This window comes from Paroedura picta, chromosome 16 (genome assembly GCF_049243985.1).
Source record: "Paroedura picta isolate Pp20150507F chromosome 16, Ppicta_v3.0, whole genome shotgun sequence".
In the NCBI taxonomy this organism is placed as follows: domain Eukaryota; kingdom Metazoa; phylum Chordata; class Lepidosauria; order Squamata; family Gekkonidae; genus Paroedura; species Paroedura picta.
Window position 1 is genome coordinate 27,736,623 of NC_135384.1, and position 22,050 is coordinate 27,758,672.

At 49.5% G+C, this 22,050-nt stretch overlaps 1 protein-coding gene across 1 annotated transcript in view; it reads right to left on the reverse strand.

Moving 5' to 3' along the window:
* Positions 1–18,828, reverse strand: part of PPP1R1B (protein phosphatase 1 regulatory inhibitor subunit 1B) — a 123,468-nt gene extending 104,640 nt beyond the window's left edge. The window contains exon 1 of the mRNA XM_077315646.1: positions 18,825–18,828. Coding sequence (XP_077171761.1) covers positions 18,825–18,827 — 3 coding nt within the window. The 5' untranslated portion in view covers position 18,828. The remainder of the gene's footprint in view (positions 1–18,824) is intronic.
* Between the last annotated feature and the right edge of the window lie 3,222 nt (positions 18,829–22,050).

Below are 22,050 nucleotides of genomic sequence, written 5' to 3' on the forward strand. Positions count from 1 at the left end.
ATCAGAGAGTTCATTACATGTGCCTTTTGTCTGTCTCTAGATCGCTACTCTCAGGGCGATTTCCTCTTTCTTCACGGAAGCTTCTCAGTCCGCCCTTACTCTCTTGAGCCAGCTAGAAGTAGGAGCTCTATCCTCTGTCTCCTCTTTCTATCCGGAATGTCCTTCCGTAAATAAAACTTTTCTAAGCTAAAACAGCCTCTGCATATCAATGAAATAACTCTGCTATGCTAACATTCCCCACCCTCCTTCTCCCCAAGTGACTGTATTCAGGCATCTCTGTCTCTCTCTGTCTCTCTCTTGTTTGATTATTCACTTTGTTTAGGGCCTGCCCATGTTGGTGGGACACCAAGCATGCTGCAAAAGTTCCAGCCAGGCAGTCGGAGCAGCATGACGGGATGCAGTCACAAGAGCACCAGCCATGGCATAGGAGAAATTCAATAACCGGGTGACCTGCCTTAGAAAGCAAGGGGCTAGCGACAAAAAGTCCAAAGCATCTGCCGGAATCATTCAATTGTCCTGCCACCCTGTTCCCCTGGGAAAATGGCCTCCTGGGCATTTTGAAGGGGCCTCTACAGGTTTGGGCCTCAAACAGCAAGACACAGCTCCTCCCTTCTCTCTGTTTTGGAAGGCCTCGCCTTCTAGGTGCCTCCAGGGCCTGGGAAAGGAACAAGAAGATGGCGGCAGAGCAGGAGGGAGCACCAGAGAGAAGCAGCTACAGCCAGGCAGGCTTTTGAGAAGGATGGTTTTGGTGGATCACAGTTGGGATGGAGCTGGAAAAATAAAGGCTGGCAGGGGGAGATTGCAAAAGCATCCCGCTTGGGATGGGGGTCCTCTGGGGGAACGAGCACCGAGCATCGCTTCTTTGGCCTGCGTGCAAACTTGTCACAGCCCCTCCCACACAAGACGCCTTCCTATTTGGATTGCCAACCTCCAGGTGGTGGCTGGAGACCCCCCAGAAATACAACTGGACTCTCACGGACAGGGACCAGTGAAGAAAACAGCTGCTTTGGAAGTTGATGGCTGGATCGCCTGCTGAATTCGCCCTTCCCCAAATTCCACCCTTCCAACCTCCAGGGATTTCCGCTCAGAGCTGGACCCCTCCTTCCTGTACATCCACTCCAGGGAATCCCGGCAGGGACATTTGCAGTTTCATTTCTGAAATGACACAAACAGACAAGATGCTGATATTTAGCCAGAGAACTCTCCTGGATGCCCAGGCCAAGGATGCCCAGGCCAAGGCTCTGGTGGCATCTCCTCTCAGGCTTTCTTGCCTCCCCTGGGGACCCAAGGGTCATCCCCCCAGCTGACCATTCCTGGGTCAGCTCAAAAGACCTTTACAACTGAGCCTGCTAGTTAACTAATTAACTAATTAACTGGTTAGCTGATTAACCACTTAACCACTTTACCAATTAACCAATTAACCAATTAACCAATTAACCAATTAACCAATTAACTGGTTAGCTGGTTAACTGATTAACTAATTAACCAATTAACCGATTAACTAATTAACCAATTAACCGATTAACTAATTAGCTAATTAACCAATTAACCAATTAACCAATTAACCAATTAACCAATTAACCAATTAACCGGTTAACTGGTTGACTGATTGACTGATTAACTGATTAACTAACACTGGCAATTTAAAAAACTTTCAATGGTGGGAGAGGTTCCATTCCCTCTCACGCTGTAATGGCGCTCCCGATGCCCCTGGACTACAATTACCATGAGCCCCTGCTGCTGGCAGGGTAATTGGAATCCTGGTTATTGTAGTCCATGGGCCACTGGAGAGCTACAAAGCAGAGACAGAGTTGGTGTCAAGCCCTACCCCTGCCCCAGGGGATACCGAAGACCAACGCAGCAGTGCTTTTACAATAAATAATCTGTTTTATTTATTTATTTATTTGCTTGTTTGTCTGTTTGTTTACTTGCTTGCTTGCCTGTTTGTTTGTTTGTTTATTTAAATCCACTTTAGCAATCATTTGCAAGGGCTGTTCCCTGTTTCTACCCGTGTGGGATAATGCATTTTCAATGCCCTTTAGAATTAGGCTTTCCTGTTTCGCACAACGACCCTGTCAGGTAGGCTAAGAGAGAGAGTCTCCACGACACACACACCCCGGAAGCTATTTCTTTGGTGCTCCAGCCCCCTCGAGCCCAGGGCCCGTTTCTTCGCGGCGACCCTGCATCGGAGCGGCCAGAAAGGACGGCCGAGGTCCCGGCTCCTGCGCCAGGTCTCCCGGGTGGCATCCCGGCTGCCTGTTGGAGAGAGGGACGTGCCAGGGTCCCGGCCTGGCCCCTCCAGCGCATCCGGAGGGATGCCGGTCCAGCCATCCCCCCCCCTTTCCCCAGCGCCTTGCAGCCCCTCCCTGTTGGAGTATGCAATGTCTGGTGTACAAAGTTAACCAGGAAGAGGAAGACCCTGATGGGGGCAGCAAGAAGGCTGTTAGATAGATCAGAGAGTTCAGGACCTTCCTATCTTTTAAGTGTGCCTTTTGTCTGTCCCTAGATTGCTACTCTTAGGGCAATTTCCTCTTTCTTCCCGGATGCTTCCAGTCTGCCTTCTTCTCTTGAGCCAGCTAGATGTAGGAGCTCTATCCTCCGCCTCACCTTTCCTATCCGGAATGTCCTTCCGTAAATAAAACTTTCCTTTCTAAGCTAAGCAGCGTCTGCATATCAATGAAATAACTTTGCTATGCTAACAAAAGGGTTATGGGCCCAGCACAGACGCTAATTAGTTAGACAAAGGAGAATTGCCTGAGGGGGCTCAGTCGGAGCCTGAGGCAAGAGGAGAACAAAGGGGATCCAAGATGGCCACGTGCGGCAAGGATCACACCCAGCAAATCTACAAACTGACCGACAGCAACTATCTACTTTGGAAGGCAAGAATAAAGGCCTTAATGAAGGCGGAGGAGATTTATGAGGTAATTGAGAAACCCCGACCGCCAGAAACCCAAATTGTGGAGAGGATCTCCTGGGACAACAAAAATGAAAAGGCATGCGGTATGTTGCAGGGGTCCCTTTCTCACAAAAACTTGTTGCATGTTTTAAATTTGAAAACAGCCAAAGAAGTATGGGATAAGATTCAAAAGATTTATTCCAGAGTTTCCTTGAAGCTGCCTGTTGAATCCCTAAAAGGTCTCTCTGTGAATGCAAAGGAGACAGTGGGTTTCAAATGCAAAGAGAGCAGCCCCAGTCATTGGGAATGCAAACTGGCAAAACAAAGGGAAGAGGCTGTAAAGACCAAATGGTCTGCCACAGACGCAGAGAGCCCAACAGGCAATCTAAACGGAAAACAAAGCAGAGACAGTGTCTTAAACAGGAAACAAGACAAAGAGTTAACAGATTTTAAATGTCTTTCGGTCTCCCAGAATGTTTATCAAAATAATGCAAATAATATTTGGTTTATTGACTCTGGAGCCATAAATCATATGTCGAATAACCGAAGAAATTTTATAGAATTGGATGAAAGTCGGAAATTGGAATTAATTGTAGCCAATGGGTCAACAATGCTCTGCTTAGGAGTTGGGACAGTTCAATTATCGTGCAGATTACCTACTGGGAGGACCCAAAGAATCCTGATTCAGAATTGCATGTATGTCCCTACACTTGCAAATAACCTCCTCTCAGTGGGGGTGATGACTGATAAAGGACTAGATGTATGTTTTGACAAAGGTAAATGCCTAATTAAGGATGCAAATGAGATTGTGGCCATGGGAAGCAGAGAAGGTGCTTTGTATGTGTTGGATACCTGTAAGCAACCAGAAATTAATCTTGTGAAGCAATGCAAACATAGAGACTGTATGAATCTGTGGCATCGCCGATATGGCCACCGAGATAATCAAGCAATAAAACAATTAGCAAGCCAGGATCTAACAAAGGGCTTGCAGATGAAGGGGTGCCCTATTGAACCAGAGCGATGCATATGCTGCCTTAAAGCCAAAGCAACCAGACCCAGCTTCAAAGGGAAAAGTGATTTGCAAAGAGCAAAGAGGCCCCTAGAACTTATTCACAGTGATATATGTGGTCCAATGAGGACAGCAACCCCCAGTGGAAACCGATATATACTGACTTTTATTGATGATTTCTCAAGATATACTGTAACTTACCTGCTCAAAGAAAAAGGCCAGGTATTGGAGAAATTTAAAGAATACCTTGCAATGGCCAGGAACAGGTTCACTACAGATCAGCCACTAGTATTATTTTCTGATAATGGGGGAGAATATATTGGACATGAAATGAAAAATTATCTGGCAGAAAATGGCATAGAACATAATTTCACTGTCCCATATACCCCAGAGCAAAATGGTGTGGCAGAAAGAAAGAACCGCTCTCTCACAGAGATGTGTAGATGCATGCTCCTAGAAGCAGGCTTACCTGAGAAGTACTGGGGAGAGGCAATTAATACTGCTACCTACCTGCAAAATAGACTACCTACCAAAGGTGCTACTGCAACACCCTATGAACTTTGGTATGGGCACAAGCCCAGTGTGAATCATTTAAGGGTGTTTGGATCTAAAGCTTATGCCTACATTCCCAAAGAGAAGCGAGCCAAGCTGGATCTTCGTGCTGAAGAAGGCATTTTTGTTGGCTATGCAGTGGGATGTAAAGGTTACAGGATCCTTAACCCCCAGACAGAGAGAGTGAAGATCTGCAATGCGGTGTACATTGATGAGAATCCTAGAGGCGTGAAAGCTGTGGACATCAGTGAGCCTACACCAGCAGAAGGGGGTGAATCCTCGCAACTAGAAACAGCGTTCCTCAGTCCTATGGGCAATGCGAAGAAAACTTCCCCGCAACTAGAAACAACGTTTCTCAGCATAGAGGACAACGGAGAACAGGACTCAACTGCAGAACCTCAGGAACCAGAAGGGGTTGCAGAGCCAAGTGTCAGACAATCTTCAAGAACAAACAAAGGAGTACCACCAGAAAGATTCACTTATCTGGTAAAGGCAGAAGCAGCACCTGAGCCTTCCACATGGAAAGACATTGAAAGGATGCCTGCCAAAGAAGCAGCTAAATGGAGAAAAGCTGCAGAAGAGGAAATTGAATCTCTGAACAAGAACCAAACATGGACACTCACAGAACTGCCTCCAGGGAAGAGGACAGTTGGATGCAAGTGGATCTTCAAAACCAAACTCGGAGCAGAAGGGGAAGTACAAAGGCATAAAGCCAGATTGGTTGCCAAAGGATACTCCCAGAAATATGGAGAAGATTATGATGAAACCTTTGCACCTGTGGTGGGACACACTTCAATAAGAATGCTCTTGAGCATAGCTGCAGCAAGAAAGATGCATGTGGAGCATCTGGATGTAAAGACTGCATTTCTTCATGGAGAAATAAAGGAAGAAGTGTACATGGAACAGCCACCAGGATTTGAAAGACACACAGACAAGAATCTTGTGTGCAAGCTGAAAAAGAGCATCTATGGACTGAAACAGGCTGCAAGATGCTGGAATGAGAAACTGCATCAGCTCCTAACCAAGGAAGGGTTTGAGCAAGGCAAAGCAGAACGCTGTCTCTACTCGAGATATAAGGACAACAGATGGACTTATGTTCTGATTTATGTAGATGATCTACTTTTATGTTATGAGGCCAAGAAAGACTGTGATGAAATAGTCCAGAACTTAAATCGAGAAGTGGAAGTAAAGCAACTTGGAGACATCCAGTACTATCTTGGAATACAAATAGAACGCAGAGAAGATGGGAGCTATCTTCTCAACCAAAAGCAGAAAATTCAAGAATTTCTCAACTTCATGAATATGAAGGAACTTAAGCCAGCGCCAACTCCAATGAAGACAAACTTCTTGGAACAAAGAGGAATCAGTGAGCCTTTCCTCGACAACAAGCAGTACAGGGAAGCAATTGGGAAGCTCCTGTACATCAGCACATTGACACGTCCAGATATCGCAGCAGCTGTTGGCTTACTGTGCAGGAAGGTGGAATCACCAACCAAAAGAGACTGGAATGCAGTCAAAGAACTTACAAAGTACCTGACTGGAACTGCACACCTGAAACTAAAGCTACCAACATGTGACAATCCCAGACTGGTGGGATACATGGATGCCGATTGGGCAGGAGACACTACTGACAGAAAGTCTACAAGTGGACACCTGTTCTACTATGGCGGCGGTGTAATCAGCTGGAGCAGCAGGAAGCAAGAAAGTGTAGCTGTCTCCACAACAGAAGCTGAATATGTATCTGCAGCGGAAGCGTGCAAACAACTGAAATGGATACTGCAACTGATGCAAGACTTTGGGGTAGAAGAACCCAAGCCAGTGGAACTCTATGAAGACAACCAAAGCTGCATCAAGCTTGCACTATCAGAGAAAATCAACTCCAGAACAAAGCACATTGATGTGAAGCATCACCTCGTGAGAAACATGAAAGAAGAGGGGCTTGTTGAGCTGGACTACTGTCCTACGAATGAAATGATTGCAGATGTGCTCACCAAGCCACTCGCCAGAGAGAAGTTTCAAAGTCTACGCAAGAAGATGAACCTTGTGGACTTTGTACACTAGACTTTGAGAAGGGGTGTTGGAGTATGCAATGTCTGGTGTACAAAGTTAACCAGGAAGAGGAAGACCCTGATGGGGGCAGCAAGAAGGCTGTTAGATAGATCAGAGAGTTCAGGACCTTCCTATCTTTTAAGTGTGCCTTTTGTCTGTCCCTAGATTGCTACTCTTAGGGCAATTTCCTCTTTCTTCCCGGATGCTTCCAGTCTGCCTTCTTCTCTTGAGCCAGCTAGATGTAGGAGCTCTATCCTCCGCCTCACCTTTCCTATCCGGAATGTCCTTCCGTAAATAAAACTTTCCTTTCTAAGCTAAGCAGCGTCTGCATATCAATGAAATAACTTTGCTATGCTAACACTCCCTCCCCTCCCCTCTCGTCCCCTCCCCTCTCCGAGCAGGGGGGGGGGGTCTTCCTGCTGGCGCGGGCAGCTGCCTCCCATCTGCTTTGACTGAGCGCTGACATGGACGAGACAGGTTCCTCGCGGGAAGCAGCGGGGGGGGGGAGGGGGCAGGTGTGCAAAGCCCCCCCCCCTCCCCGCTGCCGTCCTGCCCGCGACTCTTCTCTTCCCCCAGCCCAAATCGGCAGTGCGCTCGAGACCACCGGCAGGAGGGGAGAGGACGCCCCCCCTCCAACTCCTTACCTGCTGCCGGGGGAGGGGCTCTCACCTCTCCGCCGCATCTGCCAGCTGCACGTGGCATCTGGCAACCTGGGCCCACCTGCCACCCTCGCCGGGCACCGCATCTAGGCAGGGAAGGGGGGAGCAAGCAAATGCCCCGGGGGTCAGGAGGCTGGGCCCCCAGGCAGGGGGCAGCCGGGGGCAGGGAGGTCTGTGAAGCGAAGCCAGAGCCGAGAATCCAGAGACACCTTGGGAGGGATGGGATCCAGAGGGGTTTGCCTGCAGCTGGAGAAAAGGCCAGAGTCCAGGAGAGGAGAAGCTCTGAAGAGGTGAGCAGTGATTCAGGAAAGCCCACATTACCTGTTCTTCAATTGTGGGTTAATCCTGCCTTACAACTGATTTAAAGCAGGGGTAGTCAAACTGCGGCCCCCCAAATGTCCATGGACTACAATTCCCATGAGCCCCTGCCAGCAAGTGCTGGCAGGGGCTCATGGGAATTGTAGTCCATGGACATCTGGAGGGCTGCAGTTTGAATACCCCTGATTTAAAGCCATGCAATCCATCCGGGTGAATGCCAAGATTTGCTTCCCATGACAAAATGGCAGGTTAGTCTTGTTCTCACCTCCATTAAAATTATTAAAAAATGGCATATCTAGATGCATATATGATAGACTCTTCCTCCTAGGGTGCAGCGTTCACTGACATTTTAAGAACAGTTCCGGAACGACTCTGAAGATGGCGATAGTTATTGGTTGGTCATGGCACAGGCACTAGCCAATACACTCCCGCCACAGCTAGCTCTCCCCCCCCCCCCCAAGGTCAAATGGAGCCAGACTGAAAACTGCAAGAGCGTTCTTTTCCAGAGCTCACCCCTCCACCACAACAAAACGTACATCAGTTTGGAAGGCCACACAGTCAAGCTTCCACCATTTCTCCTGAAATCTTGGTTCTGCTTCACTCTTAAGCGCCATGCGTTGGATGGGATTCTGAATCCGGAAGCTGGTTTCCTGGATTCTCTCATGGATCTGTGCAAACCCAAAACAGATAGTGTTAAAGGGGGATTTGAAAGACTCACAGAGGAGAGGTCTACAATGGCTATGAACCGGCTGAGCGTAAAGTTCTTCAGGGAATGTATTTGGAAAGGCGGTCCCTCAGGTGCGCCACGCCACGCCCCGATCACGAATAGCCTGAAAGGTCAAAAGCAGCACCTTGAACCTAACCTGGAATTCTACTGGAGGTGAGCTGTAATTCCAGGGGGGTCTCCTGGTCTCATCTATAAAACAGAGATATCCCAGCTTGGTGTCGACCAGGTTAATCTGCCTGGCCATTGTCGGTCAACCAAGGGCTAACAACCTCGAGGGGCTTCCCTTTGATTCAGGTCCCCTGACGCACCTGGGCTTTTGTACCAGGAAAGGCAGAAAAACTCAGCTAGCTGGTTCAAGCAGACAGTCCTCTGGGGGGTCCTCTGGGGGGTGGGCTAGAAGCAAGTGGAGCTCAAGGGCCCAGGAGCTACCAACCATCCCACAGGCTCTGCTGGCTTTGCAGCAGAGTTATGGTGACTGTGACAAGCGGCGCTGTCATTTCCCCAGGGGGTGAACCCATCAGACTCAGCCCTGCAAGGCTCCAGTCGCTCCAGTGTTCTTCGAAGGTCCCAATCCACCCTCATACCAGTCCCTAACCCTCTGTTACACTCTGTCCGAAAAACAGAGCCCAGGGAGACCGATCGCTTTCTTTATGGGACTCGCCACATTGGTCGTCCTCCTCTCACGAAACTCCCCCCCCCCAGAAATTAGAATGTTTGTGAAGATGCCAAGACATCCCAGCAGCTCAGTGGATGGCTTGGGTGTCCATGCGTGAAGACAGGCAACAGGTGTTAGCGGGGCGGATTATTCTGCATGGAAATGTGAAATCCATCTTTCCTCACATTGCTTGCCCTTTAGAGAGCTGGAACCCCCTCCCCTTAATCCTCTCTTGCCCCCCTCGCAAGCTTCCCCTCCCAATTCCGTCCTTCCGCTTGGTGAGCCTTGTTGACAAAGGGACACAGATTGGCGGCAGTAGCTTATTTCCTGCTTGTGTGTGTGTGTGTGTGTGTGTGTATTTTGAAACCCAGGAGGTGACTAAAGCCCCTTTCCTGTTCTAAGCTGCCTGCATATCTCTGGAGCTTCCATCGCAATGTTAACATCTGTTATTTCAGTTTTAATCCCATTAATATGGCAACAATTTCTCCAAGCACTGAGAGCACGGAAAAATAAAACCTTGTGTGCACACACACGCAGGGGTCTGTGTGTGTGTGCGCGTATGTGTGTCTTGGGTCCGCTCTCCATGCACCCCTGCTCAAAGGCAAGCCCAGCTGGTTCCACCAAGGACCCAAATACCTGTCTTTTGGGGATGAGTGTGTGGGGTTTTTTGACGGTTCCTTCCAGTTGTGATTCATTCTGCAGGTTCCCTCTGAAATGAAACCAGGGAGGGCTACAGGGCCTTGCAGCTGGAGATGCCAGGGATTGAACCTGGGGCCTGGCAAGTTTGGATGTGCCCATTCAAAGATGGTGAAGGGTCTGGAGACCCAAGTCCCGTAAGGAAAGGTTGGAGGAGCTGGATCAGAGTCCATCTAATCCAGCAGCCATTCCTCTCATCAGCCCCTGCTGGATCTTTAGAGCCATCAGGTCAGCCCGGGGCTCAGGACATCCCCCCCCTCCCGTGACAAAGGCAGACCCCCCAGCTGAGCAAACCCAGCCCATACCAGGAAGGTCACCAGACTCATTGCCAATCCACGGTCAGTCGGCTTTAATTGGCGCTGCTCACACTGCGAAGCCCTGGCCAGATGTGGGCCAGATGTTTGAGAAAGGGCACCTGACCTCCCCAGCATGGCAGATGTGGCCCCCCTCTACGGAGCCCGCCTCTGTTCTAATCCCCTAATCATGGGAGATTGGCTTAGGCCTCAACCGAGCTTTGAGTTGGTCAGCTGGGAGAAAGCCTTCTCTCGCAGAGTTGCTGTTTTGCTTTTGGTGGGGGAAGAAGGTGGTGAAGGGCCAGGGAGGCAGGATCTGAAGTAATGTCAAAGCCAAGCTCCTGGGAAACACCTGCCAAGACCCGGGATGGGGAGGGTGTCGATCCAAGATGCACTCTTTCAATTTACCTTAAATGGAGGCCCTTTGGGGTCATAACTCTATGTACTTTTTTGACTTCTCGAGCAGAGAGATGTCACAGTGGGAGAATTCTTCAACATAGCCACCTTCGTGGTTGCTGGGTGGAATGTGCTTAAGATCACCAGCCCTGCTAGAACAGTCTCTCTGGAAGGCCAACAACAGGGCACAGAGGCCGAGGTCCTCATAAGAACATCAGAAGAGCCCTGCTGGGTCAGACCAGGGGTCCATCCAGTCCAGCCTCCTGGGTCAGCCAAGGGCCAACCAGTTCCTTTGGAGGGCCAGCCACAGGGCAGAGAGGCTCAGACCTTCCCTTGATGTGGCCTCCTGGCTCTGGGATTCAGAGGTTGACTGCCTCTGAATGTGGAGGTTCCCCTCAACTGCCATGGCTAATAACCATTGATAGACTTGCCCTCCAGGAATCTCTCTCATTCCTTTTGAAAGCTGTTTATTCCTGTGACCATTGCTACATCCTCTGGCAGCGACTTTAGACACTCTCTGCGTAAAGTGGTGTTCCCTTTTCGGCATCCTGAACCTACTGCCCGTCAGCTTCACTGGATGCCTTCAAGTGCTCCTATCTTGGCAGAAGGAGGGAAAGTTCTCTTGGTCAACTCTCTCCACCCCAGGCCTGATCTGCAGGAACGTTGTGGGGTCCTTCCCCTTGCACATTTTTCGAGCTGCCCCTCCTTCCCCCACCTCCTAGTCTGTAACAGTAATTGCACATTAAAATTAATTCTCATTATCCCAGTTAGCTTCCAGAGGATTCCAACTTTGCACACCGTTTTTTCCTCTAATCCCAAGATCTAGGAAATGCAGAGGTTACCCCTTGAGGAAGTAAGTGATGGATCCCGTCTGGGGAGGGGATACATTTAATTATATTGTGCCCGACTATAAATCTTTCCGCCAGACTCCTTAAACCTCTATTGTGAAGTAATTGAGACGCGCACACACACAACTTTGAAATAATTATATTAACCTGGCATCTCTGCTGATTATTAGAACAATTAAGCCTGTTTGAAGTTCGGATTAGGCTGGAACGGAACGAGATCCTGGCGAAAGGGGGGAGGGGGAGCCAAGGAATCCCTGCCAAATTAATCACATTTGTCACCCCAGCCAGCTGTGACGATAATCCTAATTCTGACCCTTTTTTGGTGGTGAAAACCAAGAGCAGTATTCCAAAACACCCCCCCCCCCCGCGCATGTCTCATGCAAGGGATGGATGGGGAGGGGGGCTGGATTAGCCCGTCTCTTTGCACAGAGTTGCCCAGGATTAATTGGAGGGTCTCTGACGCCAGCCACATGCTGAGGTCGTGGGACAAAAATTTGCCCAGGGACACCTTCAAGACCAACGCGGTTTGATTCCGGGTCTAAACCAGCCTTTCTCAATTTTTTTACCATCAAGAAACCCCAGAAGTGGCACGATCGTGCAGAATATGGTTGGGAAGCAGAGCTGTGGACACGCCCACCTGGGGCCCCTCCCCTTCCCAGGCCCATCATTGGCCATTTTGGGAGAGGGGGGTGGTCAACGTGACCGTAAATGGTCCTATCAACCCATAAATGTTTAACAAATTTTAAAAATATATTAACAATTAATTATAATCATAGAATCATAGAGTTGGAAGGGGCCATAAAGGCCATCTAGTCCAACCCCCTGCTCAACGCAGGATCAGCCCAAAGCATCCTAAAGCATCCGAGAAAAGTGTGTATCCAACCTCTGCTTGAAGACTGCCAGTGAGGGGGAGCTCACCACCTCCTTAGGCAGCCTATTCCACTGCTGAACTAGACTCCTAGAATCCTAGAGTGGGAAGGGGCCATAGAGGCCATCTAGTCCACCCCCTGCTCAACGCAGGATCAGCCCTAAGCATCCTAAAGCATCCAAGAAAAGTGTGTATCCAACCTTTGCTTGAAGACTGCCAGTTAATTAATTAATTCTGACCCATTCAGGAAACTCTTACAGGGCCGTCAAGAAACCCCAGGATTTCACAAAACCCTGTTTGAGAAAGCCAGGTCTAAACGGTTTTGTGTACTCCTTCTTTGCCTACCTTCCTCAGGTAATCACAGAACATGCTTGATGATGTCAATCATCCAGGTGTGCCTCACTCTTGGTGATCCTATGAATCGACTGTGGCCATATTTTTGATCTCCCACCGGTTCTTTGAGTGGTGTAATGCTCCGGCCAGGGTCCATTTTGATTGTCCCTGTTGTGTACGGGGACAATTTTGTGCTAGCCTGAACCAACATGCAAACAAAGGTTTATAAAAAGAAGCAATCATAGACTCTTAATCCTGAACTTTACGGACCAACCAGGGATCCTGGCAGGCTCCCCAACCAGTATATAAGTCGGTGTTTCCCACCAGTTGTTGTTAGGTGTTTGGTTGGTGTTTGGATTGAATAAAGAACTGTGTTTACCGAACCCGCAGATGTATTAGGACCTACCCACCACGTTCCTTGTCGGCCTGGTTTCCTTTTACCAGTCCTAGCACAATTGCTCTCTCCATCCAGTTGGATCAAGTTGCATGGCCAAAATCAATGAGTTGGAGTTTTGTAATTCTGCCTTCCAGTGATCGATCAGGCTTCCTGCGCTCTGGGATTTCCTTGCTTGTGACTTTTGCTTTCCACGGAATCCGCAGAGGCCTTCTCCGCCTGCAGAGTTCGAGCACATGATGCCATCCACTCTCCGCCTGCCCGATTTCTCCATCCTCTGACTTTCTCAGCTGTAAATGGCTACTGGAAATACGACAGAAGACGGTTTGCAAAAGGAAATTCCTTCTGACTGCAGCCACTGGGGGCGCAGGGAGGGCAGAGTTGTGGGGGGTCTCACAACAAAACAAAATGGGAGTCCAGCAGCACCTTGAAGACCACCCCGGTTTAATTCTGGGGAGAAGCTTTCGTGGGCATGCGTGCTCCTTTAGGAAGCTTCTACCCAAAATTAAAGTTCGTCTGTCTCGAAGGTGCCGTCGGACTCGGACGTTGTCCTGCCGCTCCAGACCAGCCTATTTCCACAAAAGAGGGCACGGGGCAGTTGTGGGTCAGCCCCATAGATCTCTGGGTGCCTTATACTGGAACCGGGCCCTGAAAGAGGCTTCCAAGCCACTACGGCAGCAGTGCGCTCAACACCACAACAGCAGAGTTCTGCACACATCATTAGCTGTCACCCAGCTGTCTCTGTTGCGCAGTAAGTGGGGAAGACCCCTAACAAAACCAAGATTAAAACACACACACACACACAAACTGGTCACACAGAGAGAGAGAGTTGAATTTTAGAAGGCATTTCCAGCTTGAGGATCCCCCCGGGAGAAGGCTGGTTCTTGGATTCAGCACTTTGGAGCAACGATCCAAGGCCCACCGCTAACAGATGACAAAAGTAACCCCTTTTTTAGGATCGTTCATTCAGAAACACGTCACCTTTTATTCCGGGCTCTCAACCTTCCCCTCCCCTCCCCTCGGGTTGGCAAATATAGACTCTCAATCAAACAAACCTCAGGCTGCGAATAAATCTGTTTGTTTGTTTTTTTTTTGGTTTTTAATTTACTGTATTTAAAATATTTCCATTCCACCTTGTCACCCAAATAGGGCCCCCAAAGTGGTGAACATCCAAACACTGAAACATCATTTAAATCATTCCTACCGTTTGAGAAAAAGGCAAAAAGCAGGCTTTCTCAACCAGGGTTTTGTGAAATCCTGGGGTTTCATGAAGGGCCTGGAAGGGTTTCCCGAAGGGTTGGGAGTGAATACATTTTTAAATATGTTTTTCAAATGTGTTAAACATCTATCGGGTGATATGACCACATACGGTACTGTTGACCAGTCCCTCCCCCCCCCAGATGGCCAATGATTGGTCTGGATGGGATAGGGAGGGGTCCCGGGTGGGCGTGTCCACAATCTGCTTCCCCACCATATTCTGCATGATTGCTCCACTTCTAGGTTTTCCCATTAGGTTGGGTTGGGAATTGCCTGGATATTTTTGGGGTACAACCTGAGGAGGGTGGGGCTTGGGCAGGGGTGGGCTTCAATGGTGCATGGTATCCTAGAATCTGCCATCCCAGGAGATCTCCAGCCACTACCTGGAAGCTGGCAACCTTACCTATAAGAGTTACAGGGGGATTAACCAAACGAGCAATTGATGACTCAGTTCTGCCAGGAGAGCCAGTTTGGCATAGTGGCCTCTAATCTGGCAAGCCGGGTTTGATTCCCCGATCCTCCTGTCAAAGCTCCCTCAGCCCCACCTCCCTCCCAGGGTGTCCGTCGTGGGGCACGGAAGCCGCTCTGAGACTCCTTAGGGTAGTGAAAAGCAGGGTATAAAAAATCAACTCATCTCTTCTTCTTCTTCAAAGCATAAATCTCTTCTTCTCCAAATGTAGGATGTGATTTGGGCCAAACATCAGCAGAATTCAACCTCTTTTCAGCGTGAAGGCCTGTGGCCCTGTCCACCGGGAAGCCCTTCTTCCTAATTCTAGAGAAATATAGGATCCGCGTGAGGGCAATGCACTCTGCACATGATTAGGTGGCCTCTCAACTTCACAATAACCATGCGTTTTATGTTCTCCATGTCAATCTGGGCTCAGCCCAGTTTAAGGGCTTTCTATAGTGCAGGCAGGATCAGTCCCAAGGTCAGCCACCGGCCTTAAAAGCCCCCCTCTGGTTCAACAGCAGGCACAGAAGACAACCAGACACAGGAGTGGATGTGGAGTTTGCGTGCCTTGCTTTGTCCAGTGTGAATGCACCCACTGTGAGTGCTGGGCCCATGGAAACACGCCCCCCACCCCAATCTCAGACCTGTCTTGGCAGGGGGCACACACGCGGAGATTTGGCACGGGGGTGTCTTTGCCCCCAGTGTGCTCAAATGCCCTTCGTCCAACCTGGAAGAACCCGCTAAGAAGATTGCAATGGTCCCCTGTTTCCAAAGCTGGCCGCCTTCCCTTCCGACTGCCAATTCCTCCAGGGGAAATTGCAGGGCAGGCTGAGAAGTTGTGTGCATTTTCAGAAGGCCTGGGAGGTCTCAATCTGTTACTGCTGCACGGAGCTCTGAGATTTCGCCTTCCAGAAGCTTCAGTTTAGCAAGCCAAGCGGCTCAGAGAATCTCTGGCTTCCACTCCCAACCACGCATCCTGCCCGGCCATTTCTCCTTGAAAAATATTGTCCCCCTCAAAAAAAAAAAAAAACCCTTTGTCTTTCCATCATCAAGGGGTCAGGTTTTCCCCCCTACCCATTTTATTCAGGCAAGGGCAGTTTGGAGGAAGAGAAAGGACACCCCCCTCCTTCCCCTGCCATTTCTTTGAAGAAGCATCTATCGAAAGGCTTGGGGAAAGGAGGAGGGGAGGGGAGAGTGATGTGGGGGGAGAGGAAAAAAGAATAAAAGGTTATTCACATCTTGCAAAGGTACCTCGGGGAGTGTTTTGCTGCAAATGTCTATTGGCGCTTTTTTATTAAAGTTGCCAAAAAATTTGTGTTAGCTAATGGATTCTTAATTCTGTCGGAAAATGGGTGCGCGAAAATTACGCCATTCATCTTGTATTGGTTCGCAATCACATCTGACATCTAATCGATCATGGTGCGCAACATTAACTCTTTGGATTGGGACCAACTTTCTCCCCCTTGCCTCACGCTGCGTGTTCCTTCTCTCTTTGTGTGCGTGCGCGTGTGCATGTGTGTGCGGGCACAGACACAAATCGCGTCTCCGTTTTAACTACTTTACTGCTGGTGTTTCTGCTCCCGTCGACAGGGCTTCTCCTCCTCCTTTTTTTAAAAAAAATTCACTCCGTGCTATGCGCTGCGTATGTTCGTTCCGGAGCATTATGTTCATTCCTCATTTGCTGACAGATTGTGATGTTGTGTTATCATCAATTCTCTCCCCCCCCACACACACCCCAGCATTTTAATGCACATTTTAACTTCCCTGAGCCTGTGTCTTAATGCCTCCCAGTGACCTTTACTTGACCTTGCGGCCTCCATTCTCCTAAACAAGGAGAGATGATTGTCACATTGGCCGCTTTCTGCCGATTTTGGGGTCTGGACCCTGCCTAAGATGGCTTGGATTCCCGCCCCTCTCCCCCAGTGTATTTCCTTTCTTATAAGGGTGACAATGCAGATTCACAGGGGCAGTCAACCTGAGGCCCTCCAGATGTCCATGGACTACAATTCCCATGAGCCCCTGCCAGCATTTGCTGGCAGGGTCTCATGGGAATTGTAGTCCATGGACATCTGGAGGGCCACAGGTTGACTACCCTTGCTTTAAAAGGACGTCCTTATCCTGAGACAGATCCTTGGTCCAGCAGGGCTCGCCTTATGTTCTTGTGGGGATCTCAGCCTCTCTGCCCTGTTGTTGCCCCTCCAGAAGATCTAGTCAGCCACTGAGTGAGACGGGAGGCAGGACAGGATGGACCACAGCTCTGATCCAGCAGGGCTCTTCATGTGTCCTGAAGCAGGGAGGGGGAGGGAAGAAAAACAGCAGAAAGGGAGGGGGGGCGTTAAGAAAGTGCAAAAAGCATTGCCATGCTGGACCTAGAGTGGTTCTCAACCTTCCTAATGCTGGGACCCTTTAATACAGTTCCTCATGTGGTGGAGACCCCCAACCATAAAGTTATGCAAGGGTTCTTGCACAGAAATTACACTGAAACTGACCCATGGCGTGAAGATACACTGTTCATGATTGTATATAAACTGGGGTTTTTTCCCGGAGTTTCTCAGTTCAGCTCTGCCTCTTGTCCCACCATGCCGATCTCGCTCTTTTTCGCTGCTCCAGACAGACTAATACCCTATCTCGATCTACCCCGCAAGGCTGTTGTGCGGATGGCATCCCTTCGGCTAAGCTGCTTGCCCTGCCATGACTCCCGTGAAAGGACTGTTCAACCCCCAAAGGATTCCCAACCCCCAGGTTGAGAACCGCTGATCTAGAGGGATTCCAATGGGATGTTCTCGCAATGCAACTGTCCCTCTGCCCCCGCACCCTTCCCATCCAGCTGTGGGCAGTGGCCCCCCTCAAACCTAACCCCACCACGACCTTCGCCCTTTCCCTCCACCCTTGGCTCTCTGGGATAGCTGCATGCGCAGATCCCACTCCAGCACAGGCATCCAACTTTCCCCTCGGCTGCAGCTCTTCCGTCCCCTCCTGCTCATGCAAGATGTCTGTGTGTGTGTGTGTGGGGGGGGGAGGCAAGGTCCAAGGTGGTGAGAGAGAGAGATAAATAAATAAACGAATAGATGAAGAAAGAAATGGGGAGCCTTATGGTGCTGGCTGATCCGAACTCCGAGGCGCCTAGAGGCGAATGTTAATGCTACAGCAACTCTGATCAGAAGAAATCTGAACGACTTAAGAGGGGCAGCTAGAGCCAGATGTCAAGGCAGGATCGCAGGGATGCTCCTTCTGCCAACCACCCTGGGCCCTTTTAGTCCTTGTGCTGCGGCCAGGAACCGGCGAGCAGCCTCCGCACGTACTGCAGAGCGTCCCGGCCGATTGGGCCCCTGGAAGGGTGCTCTCTGGCCCCTTCAGTAGCTATTAGGGTGTGATCTGCAAGGATTGGCAGGACCTCGTGGGAATTGTAGTCTACAAACATCTGGAGAACTCCACTCTGGCCACCCCTGTAATTCTGCCATTTCTATTCACTTAAGTGTCCGTTTGCAACTGGAGTTGGCCATTTCACACAATAAACCCCAGTTTTATTGTGTGAAATGGCCAACTATAATTCCCATGATACATAGTGAGTTGTGGTATATATTTTAACCAGGGCACCAAGTTCATTCTGCACACTACAAGAAAGGGAATGAAAATCTTAAAATGTGCATTTTCAAAATTCACATACTGTAAAACTACTTTGCTAGATGCTGCATCCTGTTTTGTGGTTTTTCAGTCCGGTCTGGCATAGCATTGCCGGGATAATGCCCCGTTTTGCCTTTAGCATCGCTTTAAAACCCAGAAATTGGCCAGGAAAGTCATTCCTGAGAGGGTGATGGAAAACACAGGCTGCAAGTTGCAAGTCTTTCATCTGGAATAACACAATTGCCAACCCTTTCTTTTTATGTAGTCCTAAACAGGTTTACTGGGGAGCTAGCCATGTTAAAAGCAATGGGGATACACGCCTGAATATGCATGCACAGGGGTTCCACTGTGAGTAGTCCGGTGTGAACAAAACAAGAAGCTCAAATCCCCCCCCCCCGCTTTGTTTCTGGTTTGGTAAAATCTCTACCTGTTGGATTTCTGCAGGCAGTGGATGAAAGGACCTGTTCAGAGCCAATAAGATGGAGATCTTCTGGAATCTCTCTTTTCAAAGATTAGGGTTGGGCGCTCCACTGCACGTGGGCATCTTGGCCGCTAGGGGGGTTCTAAGGATTTTTTTTAATGAGACCAGCAGATGGGGAATTGCTCTTCGTTGGGAAGAATGACTGAATCAAGTTTGGAAAGTTTACTGAGAATATTGACCACTGGTGGTTGCCTGGCGTTTCGTGTTCTCTGGCAGGAACGTTCGTCTATGGTAACAGCCCCCTCTCAGACACAAAGCAAAAATTCAACTAGAAAAAGAACGTTTCCGCAGCATCGTTGACCCCGGGATATAATATTACATCTCGACATCAATTCATTTTGCTAGTAAACATTTGAAGGCCACAGCGCTCCCATGGACCAATAAACGAGGGATTCTCGCGTTGCGTTTATTTAAGATCCATGCCTTAAATGCCCCCAAACTATTTTGGGAATCCATTTGCATTAATTCACCCTGATTCCCATGCCTTTCTCATGCCCAGTACTTTTCTCTTGTTCTGCCCGCTTCTGTCTGGGAGAAGGGGCTGTGTGTGTGTGTGTGTTTACCTTAGGTGGGCTAAGTCTTGGGAACCTGGGATCTCGCTTGTATAAAACCCACAGAGACAGGAAATGCCTGATGTGCTTCCCCTTTAAGTTAAAAACCTGGCAAGTTTTGGTTAGCGTCTCTGGAGCCAAAGAAGACTGGGGGTGGGGGGTTAAAGGGTACCAGGGCAGGGCCGTCCCCTCACTTGTGGTTAGGGCTACCAATCTCCAGGTGGCAGTGGAGATCTCCCACTATTCCAACTGATCTCTGGGCAACAGAGACTGGGTCACCAGGAAAAAATGGCCACTCTGGCAGGAAGGCTTTGTGATATGCCATTGAAGTCCCTTTTTTCCAATTTGTAGGCTTCGCCAAAGCACTGACGGGTAACAACCGCTTTCAAAATATTTCCCTCCATGGCAAAGACATTCAAAGAGGTCTAATAGACCCGGGAGATTTCTCAAAGGTGTCGTGTTTGCAGATCTGCTGAGGACTGGAAATGTCATTGGCTGTGCAGATTTTGAAAGATGTACCAGCTACCACCACAGCACAAGGATCTTCACTGTGTGAATAAAAATGGCCAGCTCCACTTCCTGTGGCAACCATTTTGTGGCCAGCTCCACATTTCATGGCAGCCATTTTATGGCCGACTCCACTTCCTGAGGCAGCCATTTTGTGGCCAACTAGACATTCCGTGGCAGCCATTTTATGGCCAGCTCCACTTCCTGAGGCAGCCATTTAAGCGGCTGGCTCCACCTCCTCTGGCAGCCATGGTGTCACTGCGCCCAACAGTGGCTTCCTTGCCACATATCCAATATGGAGCTGAATTCGAGACCCTTATGGCCTTGGCTGACATCAAAGTTGTCAGAGTCACCCTGGGGCTAAAAGCAGTTCATCCCTGAGGGAGCGCCTTTCTATCCACACACCCCAAAGAGCACTGCAAACACCGACCAATTGGTGGCCCCTGGCCCCAAGGAGGGACATCTGGCCTTACGAGGGCCAGGATATTTTCCATTCTGGCCCCCACCGGATGGAATGGCTGGGGCCAGTGACATGACTACCATCTATTGGCTCTCCCTTACCCAAACGGTGGTCTGGCACAGGAAGATCAAACACCATTCAACCGGAGCTGTTGATGCTGATCTTTAATCTTGGTTGCCATGCAGTTTGTTTTTCACCGAATTTTAAAATGTTCATTCTTAATTACTGTTTTAATACCTTGTATATGTTAGAAGAAGAAGATGAAGAAGAAGAGGAAGAGTTGGTTCTTATGTGCCGCTTTTCCCTACCCGAAGGAGGCTCAAAGTGGCTTCCAGTCGCCTTCCCTTTCCTCTCCCCACAACAGACACCATGTGAGGTGGGTGAGGCTGAGAGAGCCCTGATATCACTACCCGGTCAGAACAGTTTTATCAGTGCCGTGGCGAACCCAAGGTCACCCAGCTGGTTGCAAGTGTAGGAGGAGCGGGGAATCAAACCTGGCACACCAGATCAGAAGTCCGCACTCCTAACCACGACATCAAACTGGCTCTCCAAACTTAGCTGCTATGTTGCACACCGCCCCGAGCCGGCTCACTGGGAGGGCGGTATAAAAATGAAATCAACAAACGCTGGGCCCTCCCCGCCAGCATCCGGGTTCCCTTCCTCTTTACCTGCTCCCACCCAAGTCCCTCTCTGCCTGCCGCGGGGTCCCTACCAAGCTGCCTTTTGTGGAGGCTGCGGTGCCGTCCCCTTCCCCGAGCCCCCGTTTTCCTCGGCAGCTGGGGCCCCGCTGCGCGCGAGCTGCCGAAGGTATCAATCCTCGTAATGAAGCTGCGGCCTGCCGTGCCTGCTGGCTCGCCGCGGGAGCACTGAGGAGGGGAACCGGTGCCAGCTTTTCCAGAAGGTTCAGAGATGCTGGGCCGGGAGGCGGCTGGTGGGGTAGGAATAACTTCACGTGCACCATGGCAACTGCCCCTTCACGGCACTGAGGTGCGTCTGGTTTCCTTGCACTGGGACTTCCGAGATGCAGCTTCGAAACAAGAATGGCCCCATTTCAGTTGTGCCGATCTAGCGATTGAAGCGTGCCAGACGGGAACCCGGCGACTTCCTGTGGGGCTTGTGCGGAATCCAGGCCGAACCCGTTCCAAAGACCCTGCCCAGCCTGGCCCCAAAGCTTCAAGTGTTGGTCTTGGTCGTTTTTGATCTCCTCCTGTTCTTTCTTTTCCGTCCTGCTGTCTCCTGGGATCACTGTGTCAATGATCCAAACCCTATTTCTCTCCCCCCCCCCCTACAATGGTGATATAATGGGTATTATGGTCCAGGTGTTTGTGTGTAATTGAAAGTCCCAAAGAATCTTCATTTCATCCTTCTCCATCTGGTATGTGCTCCCATGAATTTCAGCCAGAAATTCATTATTGCTATTAATATTACTATTATTACCTAGAAGATTCAAACCTCAGCCCAGACCTAAACTCGTTCGGTGGCTTCGTCTGTCATCTCTAACCCTCTCTCTTTCTCTTGTCTTCAGCTCTCCCTCCGAGAATGGGAATAAACGTGCCCTGTTATATTTTAAGGTTTAGGAGGGAAATAAAAACACCAAATCCTTTGCATGTTTCATTTGGAAGTAAGGCCCATTGCTTCTACAGTAGCTCCTTCCACATAAATATGCAAGGGGCTGATTTCTCAGAGAAAATGTTCACATTAACGTTCCAAACCGGATGTCATTGGCTATAGTCAAACTGCCTTTGTATTGCATTTTAGTCACTTTATTATTTATACTATTTTATGTAAACCGCCCCGAGCCTCCGGGGAGGGCGGTGTATAAACAAACAGCAGAATTTATTTATCTGTTCAGACAAACCCGGCTACAAAGTGTGATTCTTCCGCTTTTGCGGGAAATGGCTTTCTTCCAGTTGCTTCCCCTTCATTGATCTTCTCAATCGCTGTGGTATCCTCCTTGGAGTTTTTTTTTTTAACATTTTTAACTTGAGCGTTATAGCACGAAAGCGGGCTTTCTCATTGAGGGTTT